This window comes from Drosophila biarmipes, chromosome 3R, assembly GCF_025231255.1.
Source record: "Drosophila biarmipes strain raj3 chromosome 3R, RU_DBia_V1.1, whole genome shotgun sequence".
In the NCBI taxonomy this organism is placed as follows: Eukaryota; Metazoa; Arthropoda; class Insecta; order Diptera; family Drosophilidae; genus Drosophila; species Drosophila biarmipes.
The window spans coordinates 5,629,875-5,645,046 of record NC_066616.1 but is presented as its reverse complement, the minus strand read 5'-3'; the positions used below and the strand labels follow the sequence as shown (position 1 = coordinate 5,645,046).

The 15,172-nt window shown below is 41.9% G+C and overlaps 2 protein-coding genes across 2 annotated transcripts in view; both read left to right on the top strand.

The window, feature by feature from the left end:
- The first annotated feature begins 3,477 nt into the window (after positions 1-3,477).
- On the top strand, positions 3,478-4,500 carry LOC108027101 (uncharacterized). The gene has a single exon (XM_017098318.3). The coding sequence runs from the start codon at positions 3,588-3,590 to the stop codon at positions 4,443-4,445; it is 858 nt and encodes a 285-aa protein (XP_016953807.1). The 5' UTR covers positions 3,478-3,587; the 3' UTR covers positions 4,446-4,500.
- A 4,366-nt stretch (positions 4,501-8,866) lies between these two features.
- LOC108027311 (hemicentin-2) overlaps positions 8,867-15,172 on the top strand; it is a 67,682-nt gene continuing 61,376 nt past the window's right edge. Inside the window, exon 1 of the mRNA XM_017098705.2 lies at positions 8,867-9,302. The gene's annotated coding sequence lies outside the window, so the exon portion shown is untranslated. The remainder of the gene's footprint in view (positions 9,303-15,172) is intronic.

Below are 15,172 nucleotides of genomic sequence, written 5' to 3'. Positions count from 1 at the left end.
AGAGCCACGCCCCAACCCATAAGCCCTGCGCCAGATATTAAATTTCGCTGTTGGTCCTGTTGCTCCGCGGAGCTGTGGCAATAAAGGTTTGGCTCTGGCCGGCATGTGCGAGGGCACTTTGTGAGGGATGAGCTGTTGTTCCCACACATGTGGCTGATGCTTTGGGCCATCATTGTTGACAACAATATCAGTGGCTTTGAAAACAGCGGCAGCGGCAGCAAAAAAAAATCGGGAACACGGGCCAGTGGAACTTACTTTGTCCTCAGCGTGGCTTTGGTTTTTGGTTTTGGCTGTAAAATGTCAATTTGGTTCCGTGACGAAGATTTATAGTGTTCGTGCTTGATAGGCGCTCTAAATATCCCATTCAGCGCACATATTCTTACTATCAATTTGGACAAAACCATCATCATGAGCCTAATCTGGTGCATGGATGGTAGTGAGCAAATAAGCACCTCTTTAAAGAAAATCACTTCAATTTAATTGTAGTTTTACTTTTTAACTATTCCTGTTTACTTATAAAATAGTTCACATCCTCAATCAATACTTAACTTATGCAAAATGTAATAAGTAAAAGATAATACGGACACGAATTTCAATTTCAATGATATCACACAATATCAATATATTAATCGACATATAGCTAATAACTCATAATTTTAAATGTAAGTATCTTAGGAACTTTATACTTTATACACTTGATTACAAAAGTGTACATGTGCTATGCACATTCTGTACTTACGAATTTTTTTAGATCACAACACAGTCGCAATTTAACAACACATTCCGCACGAGCTGAACTTAGCCGGGTTAAATGCAGAATAGTCGCCAAACAGCAAACGAGTTGAACCGTTGCCAAGAGCATTAAAATGGAAATGGCATATTCATGCCACACAATGGTTAACCGACATCAGAGGAGCAACACGCAAATTTTCGCATTTTTTGTGAAAACCTACCACTACGGCAAGGGAGGCGAACATACAGACCAAAATGGAGGGAAAACTTGCATAATAAATGCAATTTATCCAACCGAGCTGTCTCCCGCCGCCGGCCAAGTTGCCCCACTCGCACAATGCCGATAACTCAATAGAGTAACCCGGGGGACATTGGCATAACTAAACTAATTTCTTTTAATTCAAACAGAGCGGCGGAGTCCCACTGGCTCCCCGAACAATGATGTCGAAATGCCTGGGTGCCAAACTTTGGTGGCGCCCCTTGCGCTGACCTCCAGCCAGGTGGTCTGACCCTCCTCCGGCCTCCGGCTTTGGGGTCGGGGTCCTACATCCCACGCCCCCGGCCCGAGGCCCACTCGCCCAATCCACTTTCTCCCTGGTGGCAGCCCTGACCGACATTCGATGAATTGACCAACGCAGCTTGTTATTTTTAGTGTGCAACAGCGCGTTTCATTCGCTCCTGGAGGTTATCTGCCCCATACACCCCACGGCAGCGCTCCAATCAGAGGGGCCTGGTGTTCCGAGGACTGAGGAAACGGGTGAAACTAAATCTAATTTTCTGTTATTGTACCTTATTTTGGAGTTCGACAAAAATAATTTTCTTTGTATGTGCCTCAGCTGAAAACCAAAAAGAGAAGACTATTTCAATGCGTATACAGGAGCTTAATAAATAAAAAGGTTCATATATTTTTAGATACTTATCTTAATTCATATTTCAATTCTGATGCTGTGCCAACATGTCGTTGTCCCTTAGAAACTTACTAACTCAATTTTATTAGTTAAAAAAAAGGTATTTAAAAAATATTATATGTTGGTTAAGCTAATGTAATCTGGAATATCTACTTAGTACTGGACGGTTCCTAATCGGAGAACAGTTCGCCTTGCCCTTTTGTCTGGCTAAAACTTTTGCGCTGTTTTCGCCAGATTCCGCATTCGGGGAGTTGGACAGCCGACGTCTGTTTTTCACCTGCCAGCTTTCCGCTCCACTCGGGCTCGGAATCGGAATCCTCCATTTGTTTGCGTATGGGAAATCGCCGGGCTTGTCCATCTGTTTGTGTGCTCGTGAGTTCTGTGAGCAGGTGCGAGTGAGTTTTACGCTGACAATTGTGATTTTCGCATGGTTCAGCATCGGGTAAAGGTTTTTAATTAGATTTTACTTCATTTTCCGCTGTCATTCGATGGCAATGGAAGCGGTTGCTTTGTACCATTGCCGTCCAACAAAGCGGATGGTCGAGTTCAATCATCTAATCGTGAGTTGTTTTTCCCTTCGTTGCAGCTCTTAGTGCTATTATGGTCTATGGACTTCGGACTTGCTAACATACCAATAAAGCTTGCCACCGCTTGTGGCATGATTGTTTTCAACATGGATTAACCTCTAACCGATTAACAGAATATATAAAATGATTTCTGAACATGGCTTACCATTCTGCTTCTCTATGTGATTTAATTGCACACCGTTTGGCGTTGCTGTTGTAACTTGGTTAGCATTCCCTAATAATTCATATTCTTTCGGCTTTAAGCCGTTTTACTCGTATTTTAGTACTTTAAAGGGCTCATAAAACTTGTTTAATGTTCGGATTAAGTTTTCTTATTAAAAGGAATGATGGGGTTTTTTCTGGGCATCCTCGTTCGTTTAAGTTACACCAGGAATACTTTAGGGCGTCTTTTTATTCAAAAATATGTTTTTTTTGAACTAAGAAAAATATACAAATGTAAACGATAACTTTAAAAAATAATTTTTTATCATAATTATAAATTTATGTGTTTGAAAAAATTAGAAGAATCAAATATGATACAGTTGTAGTATTTCATTTAATATTTCATTTTATAAAGTACATACATTTTGAGCAAAGCCTTTTAAGCTGTACTCAAAATATGATTTTTTTATTTTTGGGCCCAGTCAAAGTCCCTGACGGGACTATTTGGAAAAGTTAAAGACCTGATAATGTAATCGCAAATCTGTTTTCTCGCTTTTCTCCCTTAATTTATCTGGCTTTAGCAATAACTGAAAATAAATGGCTTCATTTAATTATTGCATCAGCTGATTAGTTTTTATTAATTATTGAGATAAGAAATTTAAATCTTAAAAGGCTTTCCGAGTCGAAAATACAGAGCAGACATTCAAGTCCCTGTCAGAGCTAGCACTCACACACTAAATATTTTAAAATAGTTGAGGAAATATTTGAAAATAAGAAGAGAAATATTTTTCTGAGTGCATAAGTGACGCTGCTGCCTGAATGCAGCAGCTTATGCCGCCTTTTGTGCTGCAGATTGTCTAGTTTGCGGCCTGTGTGTTGAAAAATACTTATTGTATGACTCCTGACTCGAGGAATATAACAAGTCCCTAACAATTGGTCTTGTAAAAAAATTGTAATTAATATTATTTAAATAAAACTTTAATAATATTTATTATAATCGTTCTTTTACATATCAATATACATATATACCTATAGAGTATGTAATAACAATGTAAATAAACATGAATAGATGGCTTTTCTCATTGAATTAGTTTGCTCTGCGATTTGAGTTATAAACATAAAATCTATTTTATCTGGTGGTTATTATCACAGTTTATTTTTGTGTTTGCGTTCTGTGTTTATTTTATATTTGTTACGAGTTGAATAAGAGCTCATTTTAATGGATCAAGAGATTAATGCGGAGGCGGTTGAACTCCCTGAACCTAAATTCAACTTCTTACCATGCATGGCTCCAGGAATTTCTGTGCTTGCATCTAGTAAGATTGAAGAGCCCAAAAACGAACCAAAATTATTGATGTCCATCCAGGCTAAACCGCAAAAGGTATTCCATTGCGAAAAACAGACGGATTCCACACACCAAGGATCGTTGACTCTCGAGGAAGGGGTGGAGGAATCACTTGGCGAAAGTCTTGTGGAACTCAAAGGAGTTTCCGAAGAAGTTAGCGGCTTGAGGCTACGTGTAAATCGGATTAATCGCCTACTTGGCACCAATATACCGGACTGTCCAACTATCGATCTCTGCGAAAGCGAACAACTATTTTTGACGAAGCCCGAAGAGGTCCATCCCGAGATCCTTCAAATGCAGATTGCAAGTAAAAAACTTGCTCATCAACTGATTCAGCTGCAACTGGCCCAAAAAGCAGCAGATAAGGCCATCCGAATTGTACGGAGCGATCACTGCAGGAATAAGAAATTAGATATACATTTACAGAGAAAAATTCAGGAGCTTAACTCCTTTAGGCTGACATTCGAGAAATACCAAGGACTATGCCTGCAACGATTTAGATTCCTAGAAGAAGACAAATACTGTGGCAGGGAATTTGGAAAATATATTAACAAAACGGCGGAGTTGGTCAAAAATAACAGTAATAAACTGGTGATTAGGAATGAGTATGAGCCTTTAAGGAAAGATGCCCTTAAAGTGATAGATAATTTAAAGAGGGCGTCGGAGAACTTAAGGAACTATTTGTCCGACGAGATAACAAACAAAAAACAGGAACTTTTCCAGATCGTATAAAATTGCAGTGTATTTATATGGTAACGGCTATAAATAAACCTACAAAAGCCCTTAACTGTCCCCTGAACTTTATTTTATAATTCATTTATATATTTGTAGATAGACTTCTGAAATGCAATGTACAATACTTCTAATTTTTGGTCATTTAAGTTTTTTCTATCTAGTAAGCACAAATTATTTCTTAAGTTTATCGGAAACGGATTACACATTTTATAGCTATATCACAGCTGAGCGCTGTTTTTTATGAATAAATTATTGTATATCAAAGTTAAGAAATCGCAATACTAATTATTTTAATTAAATCGGTAATCTTGCTTGAGCCAGGCTTCTAACTTTTTCGCTCAGAATATGGAAAAGAACAGAACACTTTTTTGCCAAAAATTTTAAACAGTGTTGAAGATATTAAATTAAGAAAAAAGAAATTCTAAAACGCGACGGTTGATTTATATTTTATGGAGCAGAGCTGTCAGAAGGAGTTTTCCTGCTATCGTTGTTGGCGCTCTTTCAAAATTCGTACTTCACTGGTCCACCGGTCTACCGCCTACAGATTTGGAATCGTATTTCGCAATTTAAAATACCTTTTTAGAGCGCAGCCAGACCAAGTCCGGCTCAGGCACACAATAAACCCACAAATCCCTCTTTAAATTGTTCAATTTGTCAGGGAGCACAGGTTCTCCCCCGTATACGAGCTTCCTTGATTATGTTGGCCAGCGGAGGAGTCGGATCCACGTGGCGGCAGCTGGCGCAAATGGCGGTACTCTGAAGTCCTTTGGTCTAGGAAGGGAATGTCTTCTATTTAACAAGCCTTGTGTATCATTTAATCCAGCAGGAGAACTAAAATTAGAAATAATTGTTTACCTAAAGATAATGCCTTAGGAAAATCTTCTCAGAAATTATTTGCAATACGCGAGGTTATTATTCATTTATCAGGTTTATCTTTTTTTAACTATTTACAATTATTTATTTTTCAACCCAGTTTCGATCTGAGTAAAGGTGCTGTACAATAGAGTATCCCTGCTGCATGGTGGATGGGGAGGAAATCTCGGATTTCTTTTGTCGCTTTCGGATTCTGTGTTTGTGTTTTGGGTCCGACAACGAAATGTATTTAGCATAAAAATTTACGATAATGAGGGGCGGAACAGTAGAGACACTACGGGCATCGCCACCAAAAGACAGACAGACAGCGCATCAAATTTCGCATAGGCAAATAGACAAATAACTGAGGTTTACCCCTGGGAGGAGGGAGGTGGGTGTTTTGGGCAACATTTGTGGCCAGCTTTCAACACGATGTGCTGCCACAGGTTCTGCACAGTCAAGTGTCATTGCTCGGCTAATGCGCAAAGTTAAATTAATATTTACCACGAGACAGTTGTTTCGCCTTGATTTCTTCGGTGGCATTTCAAAAATTGACGGATTCAGTGCGGTCTAACCAGCGCCAAAGTCAACTGCGCTGCTTTCCGTCAGAATTTCCCTGGCTGTCAATCTGTTTTTCACTGGTTTTCCGTCAGATTAGCAAAGTTTTCTGCAGTCATTTATTTAAAGTTTTCGTTTGACGCGCCAGGAAATATGAGATGGATGCCGACTGGAGTACAGCAAATTTGATAGAGCGATAATCGCATTTGCAGTGCCGGCAGAACGACAATCGACACATAAAGCGGACTTTCCTCGTAAATATGAAGTGCTGCAAGTGCATCACTGTCACTTGGCTGCTTTGTGCTCGAAGTAAGTTTGCTTCTGCGGGAATTATGCTGCATACTGCGGCGCGAGTGGTGGTGCGAAAAATGAAAATAAATGCAAAGGTATCCCGGGCACTTCAGCTTGCCATTTGCATTCTGCATCGGCACTGCCATTTTATTTTGTCAGTCGCATTGAAATCCATGAATGGAATGTGTGTGTCAACTAATGCGTAGCTGCCTGAGAGCTGCACTCGCACACAGGGGCGCACAACGGACTTCCCCAGGGGGGCAACTATTTTCCTGCAAAATACGCAAAGTGAAATCATGCTTTAAAGTACCATTATAAACCTCGTTTATGGCAGTCATAAAACGCGGTATTTGGGACAAAATTGCGCTTCAAATTAATCACATTAAAATTAAAATAAGTATTGTGTTTTCATTATAAAAGTATTTACAATCTAATAGAAAGAGAGAGCTTTGAAATGTATGTATTAAACTTTTTCATGGATCCCCTCATACACATGCATCCGGAGGCAGCGCTCAAAAACTGAAATAAAATGGGGAACTAGAAAGTATGCAACAAAAATGTTTTGGGAAAACTCACTAGACCGTTACTAAAACTTCATATGGAAAATGAATTCATTTAAATACAGCTTTTGTGGTCAGTTCAGGCGTCCACCTAACCCAGTATCGGATTCGCAAGGATCTATTAAGCACACTGTTAAGGGTGGCTTAGACCCCCACAAATCCCGTTTACGGCGCCCTTGTGCGATGAAGCTCAGTGCAGTTGGCTTACGCGACAGGCCATCCCTCCGTTCCTTGCGTCTATAAATTATTCATTCCGTTTGAGATGTTTGATGTGCCTCCAAGTAGCAGGATGTCCCCACACAAGCTCCCTCGCACATTGGCAATCGGTTTGTTGCATTTTTTGCACTCCTCTCTCTCTGTCGGTGCATCTTTCTTTTCCCCAGCTTTACCCACATTTCATTGAATTCATTCATTTTTTAGCTGCCTCTGCCGCACACCCTGGCTTGTTATTGTTGGTGTTTGCCACAGCTTTGCATAAATTAAATAAACACAAGGATGAGCTCGGTGGGCGGCGGTACCCCAGTCCCTCGTTTCCGGGGTCTAAAATCCAGGATCTCGGGCAGAAGCAGCCAGCGTCGTCTCGAGTCGGTGCTGTGATTTATTTTGCACTCAATGTTTGCCAAAGTAAAATTGATTGAAGCGTTTGTTGGCGCTTCAATTGATTTTCACAACAGCCCGTACGTACACGCTGCAAGCACCCCTCCCGCTTTTCATCCGCCTCACCCCCGATCTGTCTTTTTTTGCACCTTGTTTTCTGCTCGTGGCCAGCGAAGCGTTTCGAGTGCTCGGGCACTTGAGTCCCGGCTTGTTTACAGTGGTTAAATTAACTTTGGTCAATTGGGTTCTTGTCGAGTGGTCGGACTCTGCACTGAGATGGTTGCTGCCGGACCTTACACCCTGGAACCACATACGTTACAATGGGTCGTAGGCACAATCCTCGGTCTTTATTGTGCACCTCCCCCGAACGGAGAGGTAGCCACAATAATCCAAAGGCTTAAACACTTTTCATAATGAAATGATCTTCAAAAGAGGTCAAGCAAAACCTTAACCTATTATCACTTCAAGAGAAAGTAACCTGACATAATATCACATATATCACAATTTATAATATCACAATTTATTGTTGCCTCCGAATTTGGTTAGACCCCGCCCCTCGTGATTGTCGGCCTATGATTGTTTAATAGTCGGATAAACGGTCTGCCCTCAAAAACGTCAGTGGCAAAAATCGCAGCCATTCATCAAACGTCGTGCTGTGATTTTATTAACTGACTCTGATGGCGATTGAGGCACATCTGGGCCATCAACACCTGCAGCCGGCAGTCGATCATCAGGCGCCCAACCCCACTCCCTGCCACTTACCGCTCACCACTTACCACCCCACACCTCCCCCGACTCCCAGCAATCACCACCAACTGCAGTCGCATAAATCTTGGCCTGTCAAGTGCAAACAGAAGGGGGAAGCCATCAAAGATGGAGCTAACAAATTACTGACAGCCAAACAGAAAAAGAGCGCCGAGGAGACAGCGGAGATACAAAAAGGGAGAAATAATAATGGCAATAATAATTATGCAGAATACACCAAATATACGAAATATAAAAATAAACACGCAACGCAAATGTATGCCACTCATTTTTATGAATGGGCATTTATCATAATTAAAAATTCCACCAACACCGGCGAGGGCTCTCCCAGCGCCCTCGGTCCACCACCCACCGCCCAGCTCCCAGCGCCCACCTTCCACTAGCCATTACCCACTTTCGGATGCCGACGTTTCTGACCTAAGACACGGCACCCAGCACCGAATAGCATGGCCAGAAGTCGGGGAGTGTCGGGAGAGTGCGTCAGAGAAAGCCGACTACGAGGACAGCTTTTTGGGGTCTTCCCCGCCTCGCGAACAGCTGTTGCTGTTGGTTTTTGGGACGCATCCGCGCGGTAAAGTAAGGCACTGGAAGAATCCCTTCGTTGGTGAAGGGCGCACCGCGCATGTCCGCCGGCAGACGCACCCAAGGACTCTCTTCGGAAAGAGAGTTCGGTCTCAGGTCTCTTAGGTGGGCATTTTCCGAGCAGGCTGGCTCGGCTTTCCCGCGAGTTGGCCGAGCTTTTGTGGGGTCGTCGTGACTGCTGAAATCACCCGTCGCCACTTCGAACGCCGTTGTCGTGGGCTTCAGTTGTGCCGACCGCTCAGTGTGCGCCGCTACCACCAGTGGGTGTGACTCAATACAGTGACTGTGACTGCAGCCGTGACTCCGTGCGTCGCTTGTTGTGCTTCCGGTGGCGTATGCTTGATTTGTGCGGCGCCCTGGCGTATGCTTGATTCCTAGTACGCCGTCTGGGCGACGTTCGTAGTGCATCCTCGAGGATAACAGAAGTGACAACAACCAAACAAACCACCTCTGAATTGTGCGGCTCCTCTTTAAGTTAATCCACAGATATTCTCACACGCTGTTGTGTGGTGCGGTGGCTAGAGTGCTAGTGAGGTTGTGCCCGTATGTGTATCGCGTATGTAATCCACGCAAATCTGTCACGTGTTTTGGATATCTTTTCCTCAGGCCGCCAACGAAGCCCGGGAATTTATTGAAAAATCGCACAGAGGTGAGCCAATCCCCGATCCCGAGTCCCCAGTGCCCGATTGCCGCAGCATATGGTTCATGGAATGAAACGGCAAAAAATGACCTTACCAGGCAGTTGAACTAACAAAGCTAAAATAAATTGAAGATTACTTGGGAAGGGGTTAAAAATTATTGAATTTCGTTATTCAACGGTGACTGGTTTCGAAACGATGTGCTATGAATATCATGCGTTTTCGACCACATGAAATAAAAATAGCGCCTGTTTATACAACACAGACAAATTCATGAAATGATGTCACCTAAAATGTCAAATTATTCGAAATTTATATAGATCTTTATAGAGTAGTAAGCTGTTAAGCAGGCTGTGCCTCAGCATTTGCGATGGGCTTCAACATTTCATGAAATTATTTTAAAGAAGAGGAAAAGCATAAATACAATAATTGATTACAAATTTAATTTTTTCAATTTAAAAACTATTTTACAATACACTGGGTATTGTTTCTAAATGGCATGTTTCTTATCTTCTTAATAACTTCAAAGTTAAACATTATATTTGTAGTTTTAAATGTAGATGTTATAAATTAAATCAAATCAGCAACTTGGTAGATAAAGACAAATGAGTAAGCATAACAAAGCAGATGAGAATTAGAATGATTGCTAAAGGATCATTAAAAGTCGAAGGATACCATATCTAATTAGGCTATGATTTACGGGGATATTCGCCTCTAATAAGACTGCTCTCGGCCGTAAATTAAATGGCTAATGGTCACCCCAGTGGCTCCGAAGCCCTTCGTATTAGCAGCATTTAACCTTTGTGCCCCGCAAGTTGCCCAAATTAAATGACAGAATTTGATTAGAGCCATACACGCAAGCGGCTCTGGTGCCTTCCCATCCAGCTGAGTGTATAATAAATGATGGGCCCTCGAGGCCGGGTATCAATCCCCAGCTGGAAAAGTTTGGCAACTCCCCCTGCCCAATTGTTTATTTAACAGCGATGAAAAAACCATTACGCATTTCATATCCGCACTTCAAAAGGTGAAATTCCCATGAAAAATTATATAAATAAGTTGAAAAGTTTTTAATGCATATACAAAAAAACGAGAAAAAGCTCGGCAGGAATATGACTAAAAAACAAATGTTGATTTAAAATGCAAAGTAAAATGACAGCCAAGAGAACAAAGAGACTGGGCGAAATGACCTGCTGTCCTGTACGCAATTTGTCCACGTATTATAATTTTCCCCACCATTTTTTTGGTACTCTTCCACCGTCGGTCGCCCTTGTCCTTGCCCTACTCTCGGCCAAGTTAATGTCATTTGCATTCGCCCATATACCCACTTTCATGTGCCGTACATAGCCTTCCAACTTTCCGCTGGCCATATTTTCTGGTTTGCCGCTTGCCCGGCTGCTCTCGCTTCAAGTTCATTGTGCATTAATAATTTAGTTGTCGTTTCGCCTCCGATGCGAATGCGAGTCGACACCCAGGAAAACTTGTTGGTCGCCTGCCCTTTGCTCGCTTTTCCTTTTTGCCAGCTTGTAATTTGATTTTGTTTCCCTGTTTTCAGTTGTACTCCGTTGGTCAGCAGCTTCGATGGGAATTGCGGCTGCCCCTATCAGCCCGGCATCATTTGCATGGCTGCCCTTTAAACTTGTTCCTCTCGTCCTCTGTCTGCGGACCCCGACAATAGGTTGTCTGATTAAATAAGCTTGGCCATCTGTTGGTAGGGATTCTTTGGGATTCGGTGTGAATATCAGGCACGCATCTTGAATTACACTTTCTATAATTATTACTGATCTCTTAATTGCCTCAAAATAACTTTAAGTAAATCAAATGAATGTACATTGTACATCAATGAAGCAAAAAACCGGGCTTAAATCTTTAAGCTCTCAACTTAAACACAGCCAGAGGGTAAGAATAACTTTTTTATAAGCCTTGAAAAATATTTTGTCAATTTCTTTACTACACATCAAATGTTTAAAAGGCTTAATAATAAAGATGATGTTTCCCCAAGATACCTATTTCCCACTAACCAAAACGTCAGCTACCCCATTTTTTGTTTAGTCCTGGCAACGTGCCATCCAAAAATCCATTTATTAGATGCCCTTAAAATTTCTCACCCGAAATTCAACAACTTATCACCGAGATTTCATCGTCGTTAATTTCCCAGCGAGTTTTTCCCCGCGAATTGCATGGCTCGGAAATATGACAAAGCTGAAATCCATTAGGGCTCCGTGGACTCTTTCAGCTACAACACTTCATTTGCACTCCACTTGAGCCGGAGAAAAGGGAACGCGAAATTTTTTGCTATGAAAAATGATATTAAATCGCATTTTTCATTATTATTTTTCCGGTAAAATCGCGTTCTTCATCTTGTCAGACAGTTGTCTCAGCCAGCCCAGCAAGACCCAGTTCGGAGCCCAAACCCACAACCTCAAGGCTCGTTTGCCGACGTTCCATTTTGAGTTAAGCATTGCGTTTTGTCCTTTTCAGGGATTTGGACTGGAACTGCAAGAGGTGGGCACAAAGAAAAGTTCACCGACGAGCGGGGAAATTCTCGCAGAGGGAGATAGAGCCAGTTGAAAATTCAGAATAATGAGGAAACTAACGAGCCAAGACTTTCTCATTGTTTACTGGCGCAAAAATTGCGCGATTATTAATTTTCTATGCTATTTTGTAGCTCTTTTGCCGCCCCTCCTGGCCTCCTCGTCTCTTGGCCACCTCGTCCTCTTCCGCTTTTCCTGCTCCTGCCACAGCAGAGTTTTCTTTATTTTCACCCGTTTTTTTAATATTTCGTAATATTCGCCACGTTTTCTTCGCTTTTTTGGCGCGTGCCCGTAATGGAAGGGGGGCGAAGTGTTGGCCCAAAAGAGTTGAGTAGAGAGCAGAGCCAAGTTTTCCGCGGAGTTCATTGCTTTCGCCCACATGTTGTGTATACGCCACTTTAACTGACACATTTTCGCCTTGTTTTCCCCAGCCCGCCTTGCGGAGGTTTATTTTTCTTTGCCGCTCGCCCTGTTTGTTATTTTATTCATCGCCTCTACTGGGAAAACGTTGCCCGCCTTGAATGCTAATGAAAAGACTGGAATTAAAGTTGCGCTCTTGGCAAGTTTGTCGAAAAGCAGGGGGTAGTTTGATTAGGAACACAGGCTTTTGCAGTGTTCTTTGAAGTCTTAAAAGTTTCGTTAATATCTTGGTAGTTTATACTTATCATAAGGACTAGTTGCAAGCCAACTTAAAATATCTCACGCGATATGTACAGACCTTAAAGGAAGATATAATGTCAGCATGTCTGTCGTTTTACCATTAATAGCTTAATGAGGGCACTTTGGCATACTTGAGACTGTAATGTTTAATAGCCCTTCCCTACCTTTATAATCGAAATATAACATAAGCGAACTTTTCCACTCCTATTAACGGCTGTGTTTATTTCTGCTCTTTTTAGGTAAGCATTTCGTGGGAGAAAAGCGGCGGAAAACACACTCGGCTTTCGATAAGCCCGTCCTTCGGTGACATGTGTACAAATACATTTTTAATTTAAAATAAACAGTGTGTATTAAATTACGACTGTCCCCAACGGAAGGGCGGCCTGATGAGCTCGTCGGGCAATATCCGCTGCGAAGGACACACACAAAATATGCAAACTGGCATCAAATCCAATTAGTTAATATGAATATTTGATGAAATCACTTCCGTTCCAAGTGCTGCAAAAAAGGCCGACCGCCCGCTGTCCCCGATGCTGGGCCGTCATCATCGCCATGACGATGATAATGATTGGAAAGTTTTTCGTCCGCTCATGTTGGGTAACAACTTTTTCTGAATTTAAAACTTTAACGCATTCCCCAGTGCAAGTCATCGGGCTGGGCGCCCGTTTCGTTTGAAATTTTTTTTTTTTGGGCTTTTGTGTTGTCCCCACAATAACCACAATTTGCAACTTTTTGCGGCACTTTGTCAGTGCGAAAAACGTCAAAATGTTTGTGGGTCTGAAATTTATTTAAATATTTCATTTGTCACACATTTAGTGCTGGGTGGGCGGTTGGCATATGTGGCATTGATTAATATTTATATGCAAAGGTCGTAATTAGCCACGGTGTATTTGTTCGCCCACGAGTGCATCATGTTTCACGGTATTAATTTCCTCCCAATGAAGGCTAACCCAAAGTTTATCCCAAGGCTGTGCCGAATTGAATTTTTAACTCTCTTCGGGGCCCGCCTTCGGTTCCTTTGTTTCGTTATATTGTGTTTCTCTTTCTGTGTATTTTTGTGCCATGTTTGCTTGTTTAACTTTTTCGAAGCGGCTCCTTGCCGGCTGTTTGTTTTGGCCACACATATATGCAGCCATTTTGGCATACAATTTTAACGAGGTGCGGTTGCTGGCTCCTCATATCCTGGGAGCCCGCTCGCTGCCTCTGCTTTGTTGCAAAAAATGTCACGCATTGTTTAATATTAATTTCATTTCCAGTACGCTCCGACACCACGATAACGAATATTCATTTGCAGGCTGTGCCCTTACTTTAATTGCGGCGCAGATCCCACTCGGAGTCCAAACAAATTTTATTTCAATATGTGTGCACTCCGGCATTATTTATTTATTTGTTTTGCTCGTTAACAAGTCAAGGGCCGGGCCGTCATGTTATTTGTTGCCTCATTATGAATAGGTCTGCTAACATGTTATGAGAGGCTGTAAATTAAATTTAAAACACTGTTTCAGCGAGCACATCAAAAAAGAGAACACTTTAAATTAGGTATCTGCAAAATATTTAGATTTTCCGTAAATTCTATTTGTCACTTTTCTGCACTGATTATTGAAAATATGCGTCAGTTTAATTTTCACATTAATTACCCATGCTCATTAGGGCTTCGCCCCACGCAAATCCCTCGGGCATAAAAAGCTGCAACATATTTAACTGTCGAACCATACTGAAAATTAGTTAAGCCTATTAAACGGCGGCAAAAACTATTTTAATTAAATATACGCAACCGGAAAAGTGCTGCAAAGTGGGGCGCAGTAAAATGGATGTACAACCGAAACCTGGACAATAAAAAACTTAAAAAATTAGCCAAAGTTGTGGCAAACGAGGCGAAAGCGAGCCAATCGGAAAGTGGAAGCACAAAAACTGAGCCAAGAGAAAGGAATATCTGGCACACACACCGAGTGTATGAATGTGGGCCATAAAGAATAATGCACATTTACCCTGGCCCAAAAGCAAGAAAAAGAATTTGCAAATTTATACCATTTGTTAGAGCGAGGCGCCAGCAGCCAGACAATAAATCACCATTAAACAAATTATGTACTCAGCTCGACGAAATTTTAAATGTCTCTCGCTGTCCATTGTAGCTGCACAGCATAAAACAGCAGAAAGTTGCGCAAAGCACGCTAGGGCGGGAAAAACAATGATTCAAGAGTGTGCGGAAAGTATGGGCACAGTGGGTCGATCACTGGCTGAGACATATCCTGAGAAAAACCGAGAGATGCTTTAAGGTTTATAAAGTTTTTATCACAACGTAGCCCGTTCTAACCTCTCAAGGCATTTATACTTAACTGTAAAAGGTTTTAGTTGATCAAATACTAATAAATTAGTGTACACTTCGAAAAGCTAGTCAAGAAGTTTAGATTATTTGGAATAATTAATACTCAGCACCGTTGATATTGGTCCATCCGCTCAAGAACAGTATTTAATGGTTGAGCGGGACCGGAAGTTGAGTTCGCTGTGGTCGTAAAGCACCCCACAGAGTTCATTAGCTCCTTGGGAGGCGCAGCTTTCCGCTCCACTGTGCAACAGGATGCAACGTCAGCCATTATCATTATTAGAACGACGTTTATCAGCGGCACTCGCATCCCCTCTCACCCCACACCACCCCCTGCCACCTGCGTCATTGACACGTTTTGTGCGTG

Coding starts and splice junctions, on each gene's coding strand:
- LOC108027101 (XM_017098318.3), top strand. CDS start 3,588: ATGGATCAAGAGATTAATGCGGAGGCGGTTGAACTCCCTGAACCTAAA.